Source organism: Contarinia nasturtii, unplaced genomic scaffold, assembly GCF_009176525.2.
Source record: "Contarinia nasturtii isolate CC-2019 unplaced genomic scaffold, AAFC_CNas_1.1 Cnas_scaffold_1371, whole genome shotgun sequence".
Classification (NCBI taxonomy): domain Eukaryota; kingdom Metazoa; phylum Arthropoda; class Insecta; order Diptera; family Cecidomyiidae; genus Contarinia; species Contarinia nasturtii.
The window spans coordinates 4,558,535-4,577,070 of NW_022198708.1; the positions used below are offsets into that span (position 1 = coordinate 4,558,535).

The 18,536-nt window shown below is 31.3% G+C and overlaps 1 protein-coding gene across 9 annotated transcripts; it reads left to right on the top strand.

The window, feature by feature from the left end:
* Positions 1-415: 415 nt before the first annotated feature.
* Positions 416-17,953, top strand: LOC116345606. Of its 9 annotated transcripts, none has more exons than XM_031775070.1 (17): positions 423-495; positions 901-1,187; positions 2,742-2,838; positions 3,223-3,279; positions 4,006-4,139; positions 4,270-4,398; positions 4,877-5,093; positions 7,376-7,424; positions 7,500-7,716; positions 7,858-7,956; positions 8,029-8,227; positions 8,308-8,493; positions 8,621-8,788; positions 11,156-11,473; positions 15,987-16,202; positions 16,331-16,444; positions 16,548-17,953. In XM_031775070.1, exons 2-17 carry the CDS (start codon positions 1,131-1,133, stop codon positions 16,805-16,807), a joined length of 2,517 nt encoding a protein of 838 aa, XP_031630930.1. In that variant the 5' UTR covers positions 423-495; positions 901-1,130; the 3' UTR covers positions 16,808-17,953. The 9 variants fall into 9 exon arrangements, with proteins under 9 accessions (XP_031630935.1, XP_031630936.1, XP_031630937.1 ...); XM_031775072.1 differs by having other exon boundaries at positions 8,624-8,788; XM_031775074.1 differs by having other exon boundaries at positions 425-495; positions 4,877-4,880.
* The last annotated feature ends 583 nt before the right edge of the window (positions 17,954-18,536 follow it).

Consider the following 18,536-nt stretch of genomic DNA (forward strand, 5'->3'; position numbering starts at 1 on the left):
ATTTTAAACAAAATATTTGGTGATTTCAATATTTTGGAGATAATTTGTTGCTGTCGACATCTAGCGACCACAACCATCAATTGTTTAGATTAATTCGGAACAAAATTATTATTCTCATAAAAGCTACTCGATGCATGGAAAAAGTTGAATTTTAATTTTCATTCACCACAAGGTGAAAAAAAATCCAAATTTTTCAAAAAATTCAATTTTTTTTGAATGAATTGAAAATGAAACCGTCTCATTTGTAAAGCATAAAGCGTGATATGCTGTGTAATATCGACTAGGAATAGGAAATAAGGCGACAACTGGCTATCGATAAACCATTTGGAAAATGTCATTTTCCACCAAACACTCTGTTTGTATGCGCTGTGTACGCATACGCATACAAAAGGAAAATTGTGAAACTACCCTCGATAAAAGTCACAAATATTGATTTCCCCTATTTTCAAACAAATATACTTTTCACAAAAGGTCAGACGTAAAATAATTTACTCGGTGATTTTCTCAATTTTTTTCGTTACCATTTCAACAAAATTCAAAAACAAAGTATTTTTTTGGGAAATTTTGTGTTGGTTTTATTTAACAAAAAAATAAAAATCGCTGGAAATTTTTTTCGTTTTTGTGATGTTGAAATTTATTTTAATCCATACATATTGTAAAGAGAAAAAAGCGAGTCAGTCCAGTGTGAATTTTCGATTTGGAAAATTTCTTGCCCAAGAAATTGACCACACAGTGTTACTACGAATATCGATATTTTTCCACATTGAACCGGCTCCACTCTTATATTTCGTGTGCCCAAGGAAACATATTCAACTAGAATTTTTCTTTCTTCATCTCTCTTTCTCTCTCTCTCTCTCTATCTCTTTCTAACACTCACTCTCTTTCATTTTTATTTCACAGAACAAGTAACGAATCCGTGAACGCCTTGAATATTATACAGAAAAAAAGAAGAATAAATTAACATAATAAGAAAATCGAAAACTGAATCTAAATCAACTGAAAAGAACGTTGTTTCGCCTAAATTGAGTGTGTGTGTGCGTGTTTTTTTTTACAAATTCCAATCAATTAGACAAAAATATTAAATATTTATATTTGTGTGTGAGTGATTTAGTGAAAATAAAAACATCCTTATGATTGGATCATTTTGGAATTTCTGTAGAGCGTGCCCATCGATGCCTGAAGACAAGGTAACAACCATTCACAAAACGGAAGTTCATTGCCTTTTGCTCGTTTTCGTTCGTTTTGTACTCTTTTTTCGCATTTTCTTCTTTTATTTGCTTTGTATGCCATTTTCCTTTCATTATTCATGTCCATAAATATGAAATTTAATGACGAATTTGCTACAGAATTACATACAACAATGTGAATAAGAACCGCATAACACAAAATAAAAATGAAACAAGAACCAAGAATCAGGAATGGAACTTGAATTTGCCTGAGGCAAATGAGTTGTATGTGTCTCTCTTTGTGTGTGTTTTGAATATGTGTTAGTAATACACAGTCTACAATTGCCATATGTACTTTTCAATGTTCGCATAATTACTTTGACTTGAAAACAAGCAACAAAAACTGTGCCTTGTTCTTGAATTTATTAAAAAAGAAGAAGAATGGAATATTTAAAATAACATTCCATTAAGAAACTTTGTAATTATGATGCGACAATAACTTGATTTGCTGCAACAATTTGTTGTTTTTTCGTGTAACATCTTTCATATAGGAATCGCTTTTTTTGGAGATTTGACAAAGTTTCCATGCCAATATTCGGTCGATGATCTAATGTGTATGCGGAATAGTTTGCGACTCAATTGGCCCATTGCATTTCGACCGTGGGCTCAATTACATTTTCTCATATTTTATAATTTTGTTTTTTTATTGATATGACATTTTGAAATGTGGTTATAAATCTTTTTGGTTGATGTTCCCGATTCAAATATCAATTGTCTCGATAATCTTTTTACTATTTTACATCCGCATAAGTTTGATTGATGTCTCGCCAATTTGACTCCATGTCAGCGTCGAATCGCGAACGATTTTTTTGTTGTGGAACTTTGTGTGAAATGTGGGGAAAATGATGTAATACACATAACGAAGAACGAAAAAAATATAATATATATATATATATCGCGTAAATATACAATAGTGGTGTGTATCACAGGAAAAACTAGCCATAAAAAATACCGCATTACGAGGACAAACCGAATAAACTTCCATTAATGATTATGACTAAGGCAACCATAAGTTATCTAAAAATGAAGCAATACAGCTGAGCATATACGGGGGGGTGAAACGGTATACCGTATGTATGTGTATTAAGCATGAAAATTAATTGAAAGCACTGCATTTCATGAGATTTTTCGTGTTTATATTCGACGAGCCATTTACATAAATTGCCGCTACCAAATGCTTATGTCTGTATGTGTCGGCTATGTGTGTGCTTGTGCTTGTTGGGTGAATAGGTGAAAATTAAATAAACATAGGACACAGGAAATGCATGTATTTATTCGGAACGGAACTATCGACCGGAATGGCGAAGTAACTTTAACAAATCTCAAGAAAGAAAAAGAAATATATATTAAATACCTCTACTCCTCTTCATTTCGGCTGACACATTGTGGACAAATTTGTTTCATTTCTTCTTGAGCTTCTGTTTTTCTTGAATAAAATTCGATTAAAACAATTTCAAAGTGACATATGTAATGCAAGCGTTTAATTTTAAAATTGTCGTTTTATTGTCTTTGTAGCTCCATTCGGAATACCGTAGTACTTATCGTTGGCATGAGTATACAGGTAACAATCGAGCGGAAGTCATTAAAAAGCCGCCAGCAACTAATCAATTCGGTAAGTTAAAAATAAATGTCATTGTCTCTCTGTCTATTATTCTCTCTCTCACACACACTTACGTCTTTATTTTTATCGTTCCGATTAATTCGTTGATTGGATAATGGCTCTTATGTTTTGTGGGATTTTTGATGGTTTCATCTACGCAAGACGACTAAATGAACGAAACCAATTTATCTGTCTATATGTGTGTTAAAAATGAAAATGAAATTTGTTAAAAAATGAAAAAGAAAATGACGATTTTAACATCAAATTTCCCACTTTGTGATAAAGAGTTTTATTCATTTATTTTTTTATTGTGATCAAGGTTATTTTTAATCTATAACCAATTTTACCCCCTTTTGTAAAACTTGTAAATCGATAACAACATGCAACGATTAACAGCCAGCTCTGCGGATCATTTTTTCTCCAAGTCCACGGAAGAAGAACGTCATGTTGAAGGTGATTTTATCTGTACAAAACAAAATAAAATCAAAAAAAAAATTGAAACAAATCAAATCATCATTACCTCGAACGTTTTTACTCACCAGTTGTCATTGTACAATTTTACTGCACATAAAAGACCATCAAATATGTTTTATTTTCTCGATCATATACATATGCGAAACGATATAAGTGCTTTTCATACACGAGTAGTGTTGTGATTGCTGTTGGTTTTTTTTGCAAAGACATTTGGCTGAAATGGAGCTGAATGTATTCGCAAGAAATCACCACTTTCTCACTACTTTCTATTCTTTTTCATTCAAACAACTTCATTTCTGTCTCTTTCTTGCTCTCCTTACAAGCTTGTTAATATTAAATTTGATATCTATGTTAAATAATTGAAATGGAAACCCTATTTTCCATTGTAAATTCAAATAATCTTTGTTGCAGAAACAAATAGAATGTAACAAAAGCAAAATAAATCGAAAATATTTATGGTTACCAATTGGAGTCAGCTCTATGATTTTACCTTTGTTTCGCATTTATATCAGTTTTGTACTGTGCTTCACCATTGTTATAAAAAAAACACACACACACACCGTGGTGCAAATCGTGTAAATGCTTTCATTCTCTTCCGTGACTGTTCATTTTTAACGCAGCAAAATCCCACTGTTCGACTTATTCGCTTTTCTATTGATTAATTACTGTTTGCTTTCATTTCAATTCCGTTACATTTTCATTCAGGTGTTATCAACGAACCTCCATTGCCAAGACGTAAAAAGTGTCCTGAATTAGCATATAGAACTCATGAATTTATAACTGGTGAGACGAGAACTAAAAATGATATAAACGCCCGTACGTACAATGGCCGAGCTAGGGTAAGTAGTGAATGGTCACGTGTCAGCGACAAATTTGTTGTTTATATTTTCACTTTTAATGAACAATTTTCATCGAGTTGATTTGCTAAATAAAATATTCTTCTTTTATATGTGGGTTTGAATGGTGTAGTCCGAGGAGCGTGGAACACCGTCACGTCGTAGTAAGTCAGAAGGTCCTTATCGAATTCCAAATGGCGACGCTTATCCAATAGGCGATACCGTGGATAAGCCAAATGGCCATCCGAAAACAGGAAGTAAGGTAAGGCAATGGTTTATACCAATCGACATACATACATCTCCATATATATATGCATCTATAGCTTCTATTATACATATGTGTATCCATTCCAATGATTTTTCAACGATCAATCCAGGCTAATCCAGGCATATGTGCAATAAATACATGCATAAACTAAAATTCTCTCACACAATGTCAACAATCGAACCAAAACAACTTAAAAATAGCAAAAATAATAAATGCAATTAATTTCGTTCCGTATTCATAAAATTCTATAAATTATAATGGTCAATTTGTCAAATTTTTGTATAAATTTTGTGTTTTTTTTTTCAACTCTCGTTAAAAATCAAAACAATTATTTGAACACATACACACATATATATCAATTTTGTGCTCTCTCTCTTTTGTCGTTGTAGTTCTTCTTGCAGTTAACAAACATATAAATATTGTTTTAATTAATGTATTGTATTTTAATTGTATTCCTCAATCTTATTTGCAGGCGGGTGAGTCTAACGGACTTTTCAGAAAAACAATATCAAAATTGAGCACAGAATATCGAATACAATTTATTTGGCCGCACACGCGAAAAGATCGAAAGAGAGGCGATGACGAAATCGATATTCCGAAAAAATCCTTATCAATGGGTGCTATAAAGGCAGCACAATCAAATGCGATGCCTACCGTACATAAAAAGCGAACAATCTACGAAAAAGAAGGTGCGACTAAACGTCGTGCGTTTTATGATTTTTCATTTTTGTTATTCATTTTAAAAGAACCGTATAACATTCGATTTTTTCAAATTTATTATTTCTCTTTCTTCGAAAAATTGATTTTCACTTAATTTTTTTTCTCCATTTGATATGTTTATTTTGGTTTGGCTTTTTTGTTTTCATGTTGTCGTGTTTGTGTTCATTCTTCTTCTTCGTTTCACTTTTTGGTTTGTCATTTTTCTTTTCAAAATTCAAAATCGATTTTATATGTTGAGAGTCCAAAATTCAAATGACATAATTTTCTTTATTTCCAACAAAATTCGAAACAACAAATCTGTGAGTTCTTTCATTTTTAACCACCTTTCGGATGAAATGTCAATGATCGTCTGAAAGGCGGTGTGTGTTTGTTTTTACAATATCTTGAATCGGAATTTTGCGATCAATATCACAAAAACCACATCCAAACATTGAGTTTTATACGTGCATTTTTCGTTTTAATACTTGATAAGCAATACCAAACAAAATCAATCGTTTTCTGTATCGAATCGTTATTTTTTTTAAAAGTCTAAATCGAAATGCGTAGCTCAAAGGTTTTATTCATTTTTGATATTGTTTGATGTTTTTTAATCAATTTTACATATATCATTCATTATATATATTGATGTACCAATAACCATTAATAACAAAATTAACCCAAATTCAACTTTCATCCAAAAAAAAAACGAAACGAAAAACTTTTAAGTCATTTACATGTCAAAAGCTATCTATCTTCTGTTCGGATTATGTTCCACTGAAAATAGAAACTATGAGTATTAAATAAGGAATTGCATGATTACGTTTTTTCCCCAATTTTTTTTTCTACTTTTATATTCATAACACAATCAATCATACATATACAGTGCATTAACCTTCCTCTTTCATTTCCGTTCAACTGTTCTCATTTACTCTTTATGTCTACGTACGAACCAAATCATGTACACGATATTTGTAGATTTTTAGAATTTCAACGCCAATTCTGAACTGAGCGGTGCAAGAGATGCATTTCAGTTTAGTCGGGAATGGTTGCGAAAAAAGTAAAATTTTCAGACGAACGACAAAACACACACACGCCAAAGAAAAATATCGAACGGAACGACATGTAAAACGCGAAAACGAAAAAATTTGAACAAAAAAGCACAACAAAGCTTTGAAGTGCACACAAATTAAACCAATTTTATTCGCAGCTTTTCTTGAATATACAATTTTTGTTGTATATATATGTAACATACTTTGTATTGCTGAGCAATTACGAATACATGTACGAATTTTCGCATCAACAATGAAATATTCCACGTACTAACATTTTCTTTCGAATTCGTCCACATCTCAATAAATCACATTGTCTCATGGTGTATAAATAACCTATGATCTAATAACATACACTCACACACACACACATACACACACACTTTTATCAACTTACTCACTCGATTTGCTCACTTTCTCTCCTTCTCTCATACTTGAGTGTTCTTCTTGATATGTGGCTTATATCGAAATTCAAATATCCATTAAAATTTCAACACCTTCAAATGTGTATAGTGTGTATATATATAATACAAATTATATTTTATAAAAATCTCGGCTCTATAATATACGCCGTAAAATGTGAGAGCATAAATATTTCGGGCGATTTAAGTGAAAAGCCGGCAAAACTTATGCATGCAACGCAAGCTTATATATTTATTATGAGTTTTGGTGCATTTATTTTATTTTGTTGGGAAATATGTAATAAGTCATTATATTCTTATGCATGCATACATTTATATACATAGAATATTCTCACTTCTTATATTTGTCTATCTCTAACTCTATCTATCTGTCTATCTCTCATACATTTATCTAAATAAATTGTAAGCCTCCGATCTACCAGATATATACAATTGGTTTGAAGAATTTTTTACATTGTCCTGTGACTTGTTATGACAAAAGTACACAATACAAAGTATCCAAAAATGAAATAATGTTTTATGTTTCTGTTCTCTGTTCTTTTCTTTCTGCCATTTTTGGTTTCTCGTTCACACTTAAATACTTATACAGTTGAAAATGAAACACGTACTTGTTTGTTTCTTTCTTTTGTTCGTTCAGTTTGTATTTTTTTTTAAATGTAAATAGATATCTAGCAATAAATATATATAGATGGAATTTAGCTTTGATCAATGACAAATGTTTGCAAGATGATAAAGCAGAAAAATGAAAAAAAAACGGTTGATATTTATAAATTTATGTATGTTTTCTACTATTTTCAATAGCATCCACGCAAGAGCTGGAACCATTGTGTGCCGAAGAGAAAATCGAAAAGTATGCAAATAACTAACACCGTACACCAAATGCTAATATTATGCACATTTTTCTCTGTCTGTTTGTCTATTACAGAAAAAGCGAGTTTCCAGCAAAGAAATCGGTGCGACCATTTTCGCAGTACGCATACGATAGCAAGTTTAAACATGGTCATACCGAAAGAGAGAATTTCGGCTTTGCGACTGATGCTGAAAATAAAATAGATAACAAGACTTTAGTCAATGGTGGACACGTAGCACAAACATGGTACCGTGATGTGGTTGAATTGCGTAAAAAAGCGGAAGAGTACAAGGTTTGTAAAAACTATATACCATCATTTCATGTCAAAAAAATGTTTTTCGTTTGTATGCGCTGTCATTCAAAAAAAAAGATAAATAAATAAACGAAAGAAAGAAACATTTTACCATTTCATTTTATTTCGTTTATCACATAGAATCGTGGTTGGGGCACTGAAATAAATCCGGATCTATATAAAAAGCAAAAAGATTTATGGGATCAAGTCTCACGTCGTAGCTCCTTATCGGCTCTTCATGTAAGCTCATCACACTTATTTTCAATGTCTTTCTTTCTTTTACTTATTGTTATGTGTCTATAAAACAATCAGCTGGCATCAGCCGTACACAAGCCAATTACTAAAGAAGAAAAAGAAGCCGCAAATAATAAGAAAAGTTCACCGATCAAAAATGTGTCGGCCAAAAATGTGAGCCAAATTAATTTCATTGACAATAAATTAATTCACGATGCCGCATTACCAGCTCGTGCACTTTATATTCGTCATCATTTGGGGCGCACCACTGGCTTGGGTAAGAATGAATTTTTGAATGAAATCGCGTCTTATTATAATATGGTTAAAAAAAAAAACATTTCTTTTTGCACAATTTAGATATGGAAGATGGTGCATTATTGCCATCACCAACACGTGATAAGCTAATGCCAACCATTCCCAAATCAAAAGAAGATGAAAGCTATAATTCACAACGTGGTAGCCCAAAGAAGAGTGCTATCTCACGGCATGGCAGCCCACAAAAAGGATCTCCACAAAAAATGCAAAAGAAGACAATAAAACAAAGTAAGTGTTTGAAATGAAACGAACAACAATATTCAATATCGTCTTTGTATTTCATTGGTAATTAAATTTTGTGTTTTCTCGAAATGTGAAAAAAAATTGATATTATTCATTGTGATTGCTTATCAAGCAGATCGATCGCAATCGGTTGGACCGGCTCCGTCAAATGTGGACAGCTCACCGAAACGACAAGTTCGTTCAGGTAGCGCTGCACCAGCAACCACCATCGCTGGCACAAAAGTAGGCAAGAAAACACCAGTATCGACACCAACAATCGTGGAACGACGCCCTCGACCAAGTAAGTAAATTTACACATTCCGTAGAGAAAATTATGTTGAAAATAAAAAAGAGATAAAGAAAACAACAACAGAGAATTGGCTGAGTCATATATATCCAACACAGACACTCTAACAACAACAAAAAATAACGTTAAACACTGCTTACAATACATTCTCTTTATTCATTTATCATTATTATTATTTTTGTTTTATTTGAATTTATTTACTATAAACTTACAATAATTATTATATACTCGAAGAGAACAATTTTCTTTATAAATGACACAAAAACTCAATCACAATTTATGAATTCAGATTTTATTTACACACTTGAGAGATTCAGTAGATGCTCGGATCTAATAATAAATAATTAAAAAAAAAAACAAAACAAAAATTCATTCTGTATGAACAACACATTTATGGAGTGAAAAGAAAAGTTCATTATACTTTTGTTCATTTACATTTATTTCCTATTCTTAAACCATAAGTTGCAGTTCGCTTTTGCATCTTGATTAGTGTATATGGGTTGCTTTATACTATTTCTTTTCTCTGTCATAAAAATGATTTTAGATGTCGCATCAACTGTTTACAATGTAAAACCCTGTAGACACTCATTGTTATTGACAAACTGATGATAACGACTGTTGACGAAGAACATAAAATTACTATAATATCTGTGCATTTTTTTTTATCTCTCAGTAGACTTTGTAATGTGTAAGCTGTCGCTATGAGTAATTACGGATTCCGAAAGTCTACAGTATTTGCATTTTTAAGCAGACATCGTGTACTCGATCTCTCTTCAAATCCATTCATAAAATATGACCCATTCAATTATACATTACACATTTTCCATTTTCCACAAAATATTCAGGCCGTTTCGACAGAAACTAAAGCGGCATGAAGAAAAAAAAAGTATTCAAAAAGCATAAAATAGTACACCAAATGCAACGTATTTTAAAAAACTCTTGTGCATAGTCTCATTATCATTTATTAAAATGGCGAAAAAACCGAATACTCTTCAACAATTTTTTGAATGAGAATTTCTACAACAATCCTTTCAAAATGCGCATTGGCATATACTTCATGAAAATGGCTGCCAAACGATTTAGCTCACAAATAGTTTATACATTAATTTGGGTATTAGTACCACGAAATTGCGGTATAGTTTACGTGCGTTTTTGTTTTGCTTCATTCGCTGTTCTGTATAGTGTTTTAGGGTCATTTATAAAAGAATTGCACTCGGCAATTATTGGACTATCCTTAAGTTTATATTTTACTTCGAGACAGTGCGTGTATTAATACGTTTTTTCCCATTAAAATGTGGATATTAACATGCCGAGCATGCTACGAAACGCATGATTTCAAAACAAATGTTGATTTAAAAAAAAAAAACCAAGGCAACAAACACTCCTCACAATAAATGTCAACACATGGAAACAACAGTCAATTTAGATAGACACTGAATTTAAAATCAATGTTTTTTGCATTAAGCAATTCAATTTATTTTTCGTTGATTTTTTTATATGTGCATTTAATATTTCGATGTATATCACAAAAATTGATTTAGATAAATTAAATGTTCGTTTCGTTTTCGTTCGAAATTGCTTTTGAAAAATTCAATACATTTAGCAACCGATATTGCTAATATGTTTCCACCGACCGCGCGGTGAACATAGTACAATATCAGATTGTTTGTAAATAAAATTTGTATAGATTTAATTATGGTGATAAATTGCACAAATTACAAATCACACCATCATTCTCGAAAAATGCGAGCCTTTTGAATCTCTACCTTTGTAAATAAACTTTCCTTTGAAAATTCATTCATATTAAACATGTTCATACACATTCTATATAGATTCATTGAATGTGAATTTTATTTGTGAAAATTCATGCATTTTAACAAATGCAAAACGGAACATATTGAAAATGTACATTGAATTGAAAAAAGAAAGTTTTGAATTTAATTTGAATAAACTTTAAATTGATTTCATCAAAATCTTAATTTAATTTTCATTTGAAGTTCTGTCTTCAATGTTGAACCATTCAATAATGGAAAAATCCCATTCAAAAGGCATCAAAGTGTCACTTCATGTTATTTGTGCAAAAGTTTTAATGCAATTGCATTTTGAGAGAATAGAGTGAAATCTATGAATTCTTTTGAATGAATCTGAGAAAAAGCAACGAAAATGAAATGGAAACAATGGAAATTTAATTTGAAACTTAAGTCTTAAGCACCAAATTAAATTTTCATCAATTTAAATAGCGAGTAAAAACTGGTACGATTTTAATTTGAAAATTTCGATCAGAAGAAAACTTGAGTTACTTGATAATTTATATGTTTGTATTGGTAGATGAATTACATTAATTTCTGAAAATATTTCTAGCAACCCTTTCCACATCCAATCATTATCGCTCTAAAAGTAGTTCCATACCGCCTATCGGTAGAGCTCATTCAACTACTCCTGGCTCTCATCAAAATCAAAATTTTGCGCCAAACAATACACACAAACTCTCATCACCATCCCAAAACACAATACCCGTTGATCCATCCAATCCAAATCAAAGAATCCTCTCAAAAACAACCACAAAACAGAGACCTCAATCGGCTATTGTGATGGGTACATTCGACCCAATGACTGCATCGACTATTATATTTAACGATTCACAAAAGGTCACAAATCAGGACAAGAAAACTGCGAGAAGTAAGTAATTCCAATTAGATCAAATTTAATTTCCCGTTACAAAACAAACAACAACAAAAAACACACACGATTTTAAACTGGATAGGAATTGTTTTTTTCCGTTGTTCATTCGTTCCTTTTCTTTTTTTGAATATGTCGTCTTTTCGTTTTTAATTTTTCCTGTTTCGTTTGCATTTGCGTTGTTCCACCTAAGTTTTGCTTCAATCAGTCCAATTTCATATTCAAATTATTTCAATATTCAACATGAAATCGATGTTTGGTGTTGTGAAAGCTTTTATATTGCCAATATTTTTGTTGAGCCGTCCATTTCACATAGACATTATACTATTAATGCGATTTTTGAGCCAATTGAACATTATATTTTAAAATTCGAACATTTCCTTTTTTGTTGACGAAACGAATTTTTGAATTTTAAATGTGCCTTTTTCTTGCACCAAACTACACAATTACCATCAGAATATTTCTTTATTTTGTGTTTTTACAATCGGCTCGATCGCAATAATAGTGAAAAAAAAAATTTGCTGCAAAGAGACTTTTCTTGTTTCATTTACATTTTAATTGATGTGCGCATTACCGTTTTAAGTGTAACAAAATTGTTTGTAATTCCCGTCGTGTGGACGTTTTTTTTGGTTCAAAGTGCATTGCATTTTTTATAGAGCAAATCTAATAAACTAAAAAAAGACTCAAATGCCAAATTGTGTAGAATTCAAGAATCAAGGCGAATCCATTCCATTGCCATTGGTTTCTGTATGCACATAATGCTTGAATTTTGTATAAAATTTCGCCGAATGAAAAATAGAAACAACTGTCGCCTAGATTTGAACGTCTCTTTTATTTCGTGCCATTTGTTATTTTAGCTTTCAGTTTCACTTCGTTCGTGCATTTATTTTTACTGATCATACTAAACAAATACACATTACAAAGATTAAATAAACAAAAACAAAATATTTTATTTGAAAAAAGTAAACAAATTCGCGAAAATTCATTAAAACAAAGAAAACTACTTACTTTTCGACAGTTTAGTTATCATAACATAAACAACAAATTAACAATACATTTAACATTAAATTCATCCATTCGATTCACAAAAACATCAATCAATTGGCTCAAAATCATTTTCATAAATTGAAAGGTTGACTTTTCATCTCTTCATTCAAAGCTTCCGATACTAAAACATTTTTAAACACGCTAGTGGCTTTTAAAGAAAATTTAAAGAAACAGAACTTTTGACTACGGTAAATGAATGTTGGAGTAAATTTGAACATTACGTATTTTTTGTAAAAACTTGTCAAAAACATAATAGTTCGAAATTGTCCCTATTCCTTAATCGAGGGGGTGCACACAGATTTTTATAAAATTTATAACAAAATGCTGTGCAATTATTTATACAATTTTACCATTTTGGAGATTTGTGGACCCACATGGGGCTCATCAACTTATCTTTAACGTAGAATAAAAATGGTTTGTTTCTTTTATATTTCATCAAAAATCACTAATATGCTGAAAAATAACGTTTTACTTCAGAAACTCTGTCTCTTTTACTAGATTCTTTTAGTAAAGATCTAAATTCCACACACACAAACACATTAACACAATTCAATTATATACATATATAAATATATAAATAATACATGTTTGTGAAGACCTTATGTCTGGAACCTGGGCGAAATAAATTATAAGTTGCTTGAATTTTCATTTTATCTGCTTACTGTCTATAAATATTTACTTCACTGTTCTCATGAGCTAGTAGTCCCATTGAAGAAAACGATGAAAGCATTCAAAACTATCGATATCGAAATTTTGATAATGAAAATTAAAAATTAAAACAACAAACAAACAATAATGCCCCCGCCTCCAAAATAATTGGTATTCACTTGAAGTTGGTTTCGATTTTATCACACACATACAACATTGGAAACGTTCTTCAATAGGAACTGTTTTTCATGATTAAATCTCTCAATTTCTTTTCTTTCTTTTTTAATCACAAACCATTTTGTATTACACTTAACTAAATGTAATTGTAATTCACTTGAATCTATGTCCAGAATTTCACTTAAACCATTTCACGTACACACATACACACACATATATGACTAGACAAATTGAAAATTGTTTTTGAGTTCCAGTCTTGCTTTTTATGGAGAGTAGAACAAAGTTCATTTCAATCATTTTGAAGTTTTGTTTTTTGTTTCTATCCTATCAGTTCAATTCAATTTACAATCCATTCAGACAAATAAAAAAATGAAGATGAATCAGCCAATAATAATAATAATAACAATAACAATAAAACGCATTTTTGAATATAATTTTTTTTGGTGTCAAGCAAAAAGAAAATATTTTTCTTTTTTCTCTCATTCATTTGTGCAATAACATCCTTTTTTTTACCTTCATCGTTGTAAACTAAATAAAAAACAATTTGTTGATTTAGGACCGCAAGCGATGAGTAATACAAACGCGACTAGAATTGGCAATAGAGTAGGTTCGGCACCAAAAGAAAGACCAAAACCAAAACCAAGAGAAATCTGCCCAAGATTTCAACCAAGCATAACGTACAATAGTAGCATACGTAGTAGAAATCAGGCAACAACACGTTTAGGTACGTCGGATAAAGCGAAATTAAATGCTGCAAAAAAACCGTCGATTCCATTGCTACATTCAAAAGCGAGCTCTAACCAGAATACGAAAAGTGCCACACCATCAAATAAAAGTGTAGACAGTGCACGAAATCGGCCTCAAACATCTAAATCGATTGCAAAACCAACCGCGGTATAATAAAAACCATGATAATGATAGTCATCTCATAAATCTCATAAATCATGGTCGCGTTAAATCTCGCCATAAATTGTGGACCACGTGTGTTCGTGTTTTTTTTTTTAATAAAAACGTTGTCATTGTTTTTTCTAAATATCACACGCTTCATTTTTGTAGAATTCTGCGATAGCTTTAATTCCGAAGAAAAAAAGAAATGTTATAAAATTATGAAGAGATATGAAAAAAAGGATTTCATTACATAAATTGCGTAGCGTAAGCTAAAAATATAATTGCTTCTGTTTTGTTGAAAAAAAGGAGGAAATAGCATTTTTAGCATCATTTTTAAGCTAAACTTTTAATATTGTATATTTTTCTTTTATAAACATTTTCGGTTTAAATTGCCTTCAAATTTAGCATATGATGTTTATAAAAAATAAATATATAGATTATATAATTTGTTTTATCGCATTATAAATCATGTATAAAAAATACTAAACCAAAAAAAAAGTTTTCAATTAAAAATATATGTTACTCTAGAATTTTGTCATTTAGTTTCATTGCACTCATTCTTTAACACATATTTTTTTTCAATACTTAAAATATCTTAACATTTGCAATTGATTCATTCATCATTCTCATGCATTGCGCAATATGATCAATCAAAATAGTAATATTCTAACAAGAAAATCGTGTTCAACGATAACCGATGCGCTGAAAATAGCTGGATTAAATGGCGCATCGGTTTTACGAGTTTAGCACGTACACATTTTGGTAGGTATTTATTTTAATTCGATGCGGGTATTCAAATTATGCAGACATAAACGGAGGTCGGTTCCTTTTTTTAATTATACATGTCAATGTGCTTGCGTTCGTTCATTTATTAGAAAATCATCAACATTCATGATGCAGGAAGTGTAAATAACATTCCGTTAAAATAACGCATTAGTTTATAGTGCATCTTCTCTTTATTTCGATTGATGTTTTGTTCTACTATCCAAGGAGCAGTCGTTTATCTAGTTGCAACAACAACAACAACAACAACAATAAACACACATTAAACACACACAGAGAAACACTTAGAATAATACAAATTCATCTTATCGGTTTTGGACATTTTGTTGCATCTCTCATGTAATACACCCATATCAGCTGAAATTAAACATGAAATCAAACACAAGAAAACAACACATTAAACGATACACACGTTCATAGTAAAAAAAATGGTTCGATATGTGTGTGTATGTGTGTGTGTGTATGTGGCAGAACGAGTTTTAAAAATTGTGCAACTATATATGAATGAATGGTTGAGAAAAATCATGACTCGAATTATTTCTAATTTTCAAAAATGAAACATAGAAAAACGTACATTACTAAGATTGAATCTTTATAAAACAACTCACAAGATCGATTTATAAGAAAAAATATCCCGAATGTGGGCAAATTTGAATCATAAAATTCGAACACGCAAGAGTGAAACAAAATAAATATCCATGTGGTATTTTTTACGTTTCAATTATTGATATTTTTTTCCAAATTTCATTTATAGTTATTTTTTCCTTATGTTTTATTCTTAAAATTAAAAATATTTAAGTCATGATTTTTCTCAGGCATTCATATTTAGTTATTTGAATTTTCCCATCAATGCGTATGGGATGAACAAAGATAGAGTCCTGATCGCGATCGATTATTTCTATTGAATGTGTTTGTTTTGTTTTTCTCTCTATTTGTTATTTTTTTATTTGAATTTTCCCCACTCATACAGATGAAGATGACACGGATAAAGATGGCGTTACATCTCTATCAAGTGCCAGTCCAATTCCAGCTCACGAAATTTACGAACATATAGTTAAATCTCCGCCAGAGCCGACTCGCGTTAAATCGCCTGAGCAAATTTTAATGCGTTCGCCAGACCCAGTGAATTGGATTGTTCCCTTGGATACTGGCAAGACGTTTACTGTTACACAAAACATTCGTAACGGTAAGTAGTCTTAACCCCCTCCACTCCCCAAAAAAAAACCCATCAACATCACACATCTTATTTTAACGAAAAAATATTCATTCGTGACCGAACAAAATACAAATACTTAGTTGTATTCTCGATCGCAGGCGATCCAGTTGTTCGTCCACAAAGTGAATTTAAAGTATCAACACCAGTCGATAAACCACCATCGGCACCGCTTTCAGCACCACCAAATGTTATCGAACAAGCTAAAATGGAAGGTAATGTATCTCTTGCTGTGCTATATAAATAGAGAAATGGTGTATATTTTTGGCTGAAACCAAAAAATAAAATAAAATGTTCAATTCAATTTGATTTTCACAGCGTGGAAAAATGAAAAGCTCGAGGAAACACTTCCCATAAAAGAGCCACCACATCCAACGATTATATCGGCTGTGCCATATGATAAACCAATACCAGGATCGACATTGCGCCGTTTAGACGATCCCACTTTTGATACGGATATTACATCGTCTGTAACCACAGTTAAAGACCGACCAGCTGCTACTGATGATCTAAATGAAGCTCGTGATCGCTTCGATCGTTTCTGGGGTTGCAACAAAGACAAAGATGAAAAATTTTAAACTCCATAACGTGCAACATATAAACAGGGTAGATGAGAATAAAACAAAACAAAAAATCTTTAAAAAAAACATAACAATGCGACGTTGTTGAATTTGTATCACCACGTATTACAAAGCTATCATAATTTAAAAATTACCAAAAAAAAAAAAAAGGAAAAACAAAAAAAAAAAAAACAAATGATACTCGTTTAGACGAGAAAAAAGCCACTAATATTATATCGAAATTTTCATTTGATATTCTGATGTACCGTAAACGTGATCGCTGTGCCATGGCACGATGAAAAGATAGCGAAAGAAGAAATTAAAGAAAAAATACCAACACCACATTACACGGGATGCATTTCATATCCATGAAATCCAATACTGTTCGAAAAAAAAAGCGAGAAACCAGATACGGAGCGTTACATTACAAAATTAATTCAGAACATTAGAATCATCATGAAATGTCGAAGGCAACTGCACTGCCATTTAGTTCACTAGTTCGCATTTATGTAGGCAAGCACATCAACAAAACTGTGTATGTAACAAGACATGAGAGCAAAAATGTGTGACACTTTAAACGAACGGCTTCAGTGCTCGATTCGATGTATTTTGGAATGTTGGTTTTTTTCCCACGTTTTTTTTCAACAGTGTTGTTGACGATATACTCATAATCGATAAATGACATGAATGCCAATAACTGCTGCTTCCGTAAACATTTAAGAGAGAATTTGTAACGGATTTATAGAGTGTGAAGGAAGTTCATCTTTGTTAACGATTTCAATTTTGCCTATTCAGAACAAAAACAAACAAACAAATATATACTCAATGAATTTAACGTGATGCTTTTGGCACGAATTTTATACACACAGGCAGTTGAAATTGCGAAAATACAAATTGTGTCTGTCATATCATAAATGCTTTTCAAAACAAAACAAAAATATGCGTGCTTTATTTTTAAAACGAAATTAAAGGAGAAAAAAAACATGTGCCCAATTGTTAATTTTGTTCGTCTTTCGTTGCGATGTCCATTTAAACATTTCATTTTGATTGTTTTCGCACCGTTATAATTGTATCAACAAATACCATTTAATGAGGATATTTAACAAAATAACACTGGATTTCGGCTTGCCGTCCAATCTGCACACACTCACAAAAAAAAAAAAACACACACACACACACACCTTAACAAATTTGTGAATTTGGCTTGGTCTAAACATTATTTAACAACATATAATCAATCAATCAATGTCCGATATAATCAAAACAAAAAGAATATAATTAAACAACCAATTACATCAAGCTAACAACATGCTTAGGAAAAACGATAAGTAAATTCAAACAAAAACAGATGCTAAAGACTAGTTACATCATCATCGCCGTCTCACACTTTATTATCAGCTTTTTTGAAAAACTTTTACTCTAAATGACATATAGATTAAAAGAGTGTAATTATTTTCCATACGACATGTTTTTTGTCTTACATAAATCGTCCGTTCAAGAGTAAAACTAAACTGTCTGTGTTGTGGTAGAAGAGATAGATTGGAGGGGATTGTCGCAAATGAATGTATGCCACTTTACAATATGTGCGATTCATTATGTGCATTTTTTAGCGTCACTGAGATGAATGAAGGTATAAGAGAATGAAACACCGTTGCGTATGCGCATCATTTTTTTTATTATATTTAGATTGAAATATGCTAAAACAAAGCTTTCCAATTAAAAAAGACGAACACAGAAAAAAAAAACC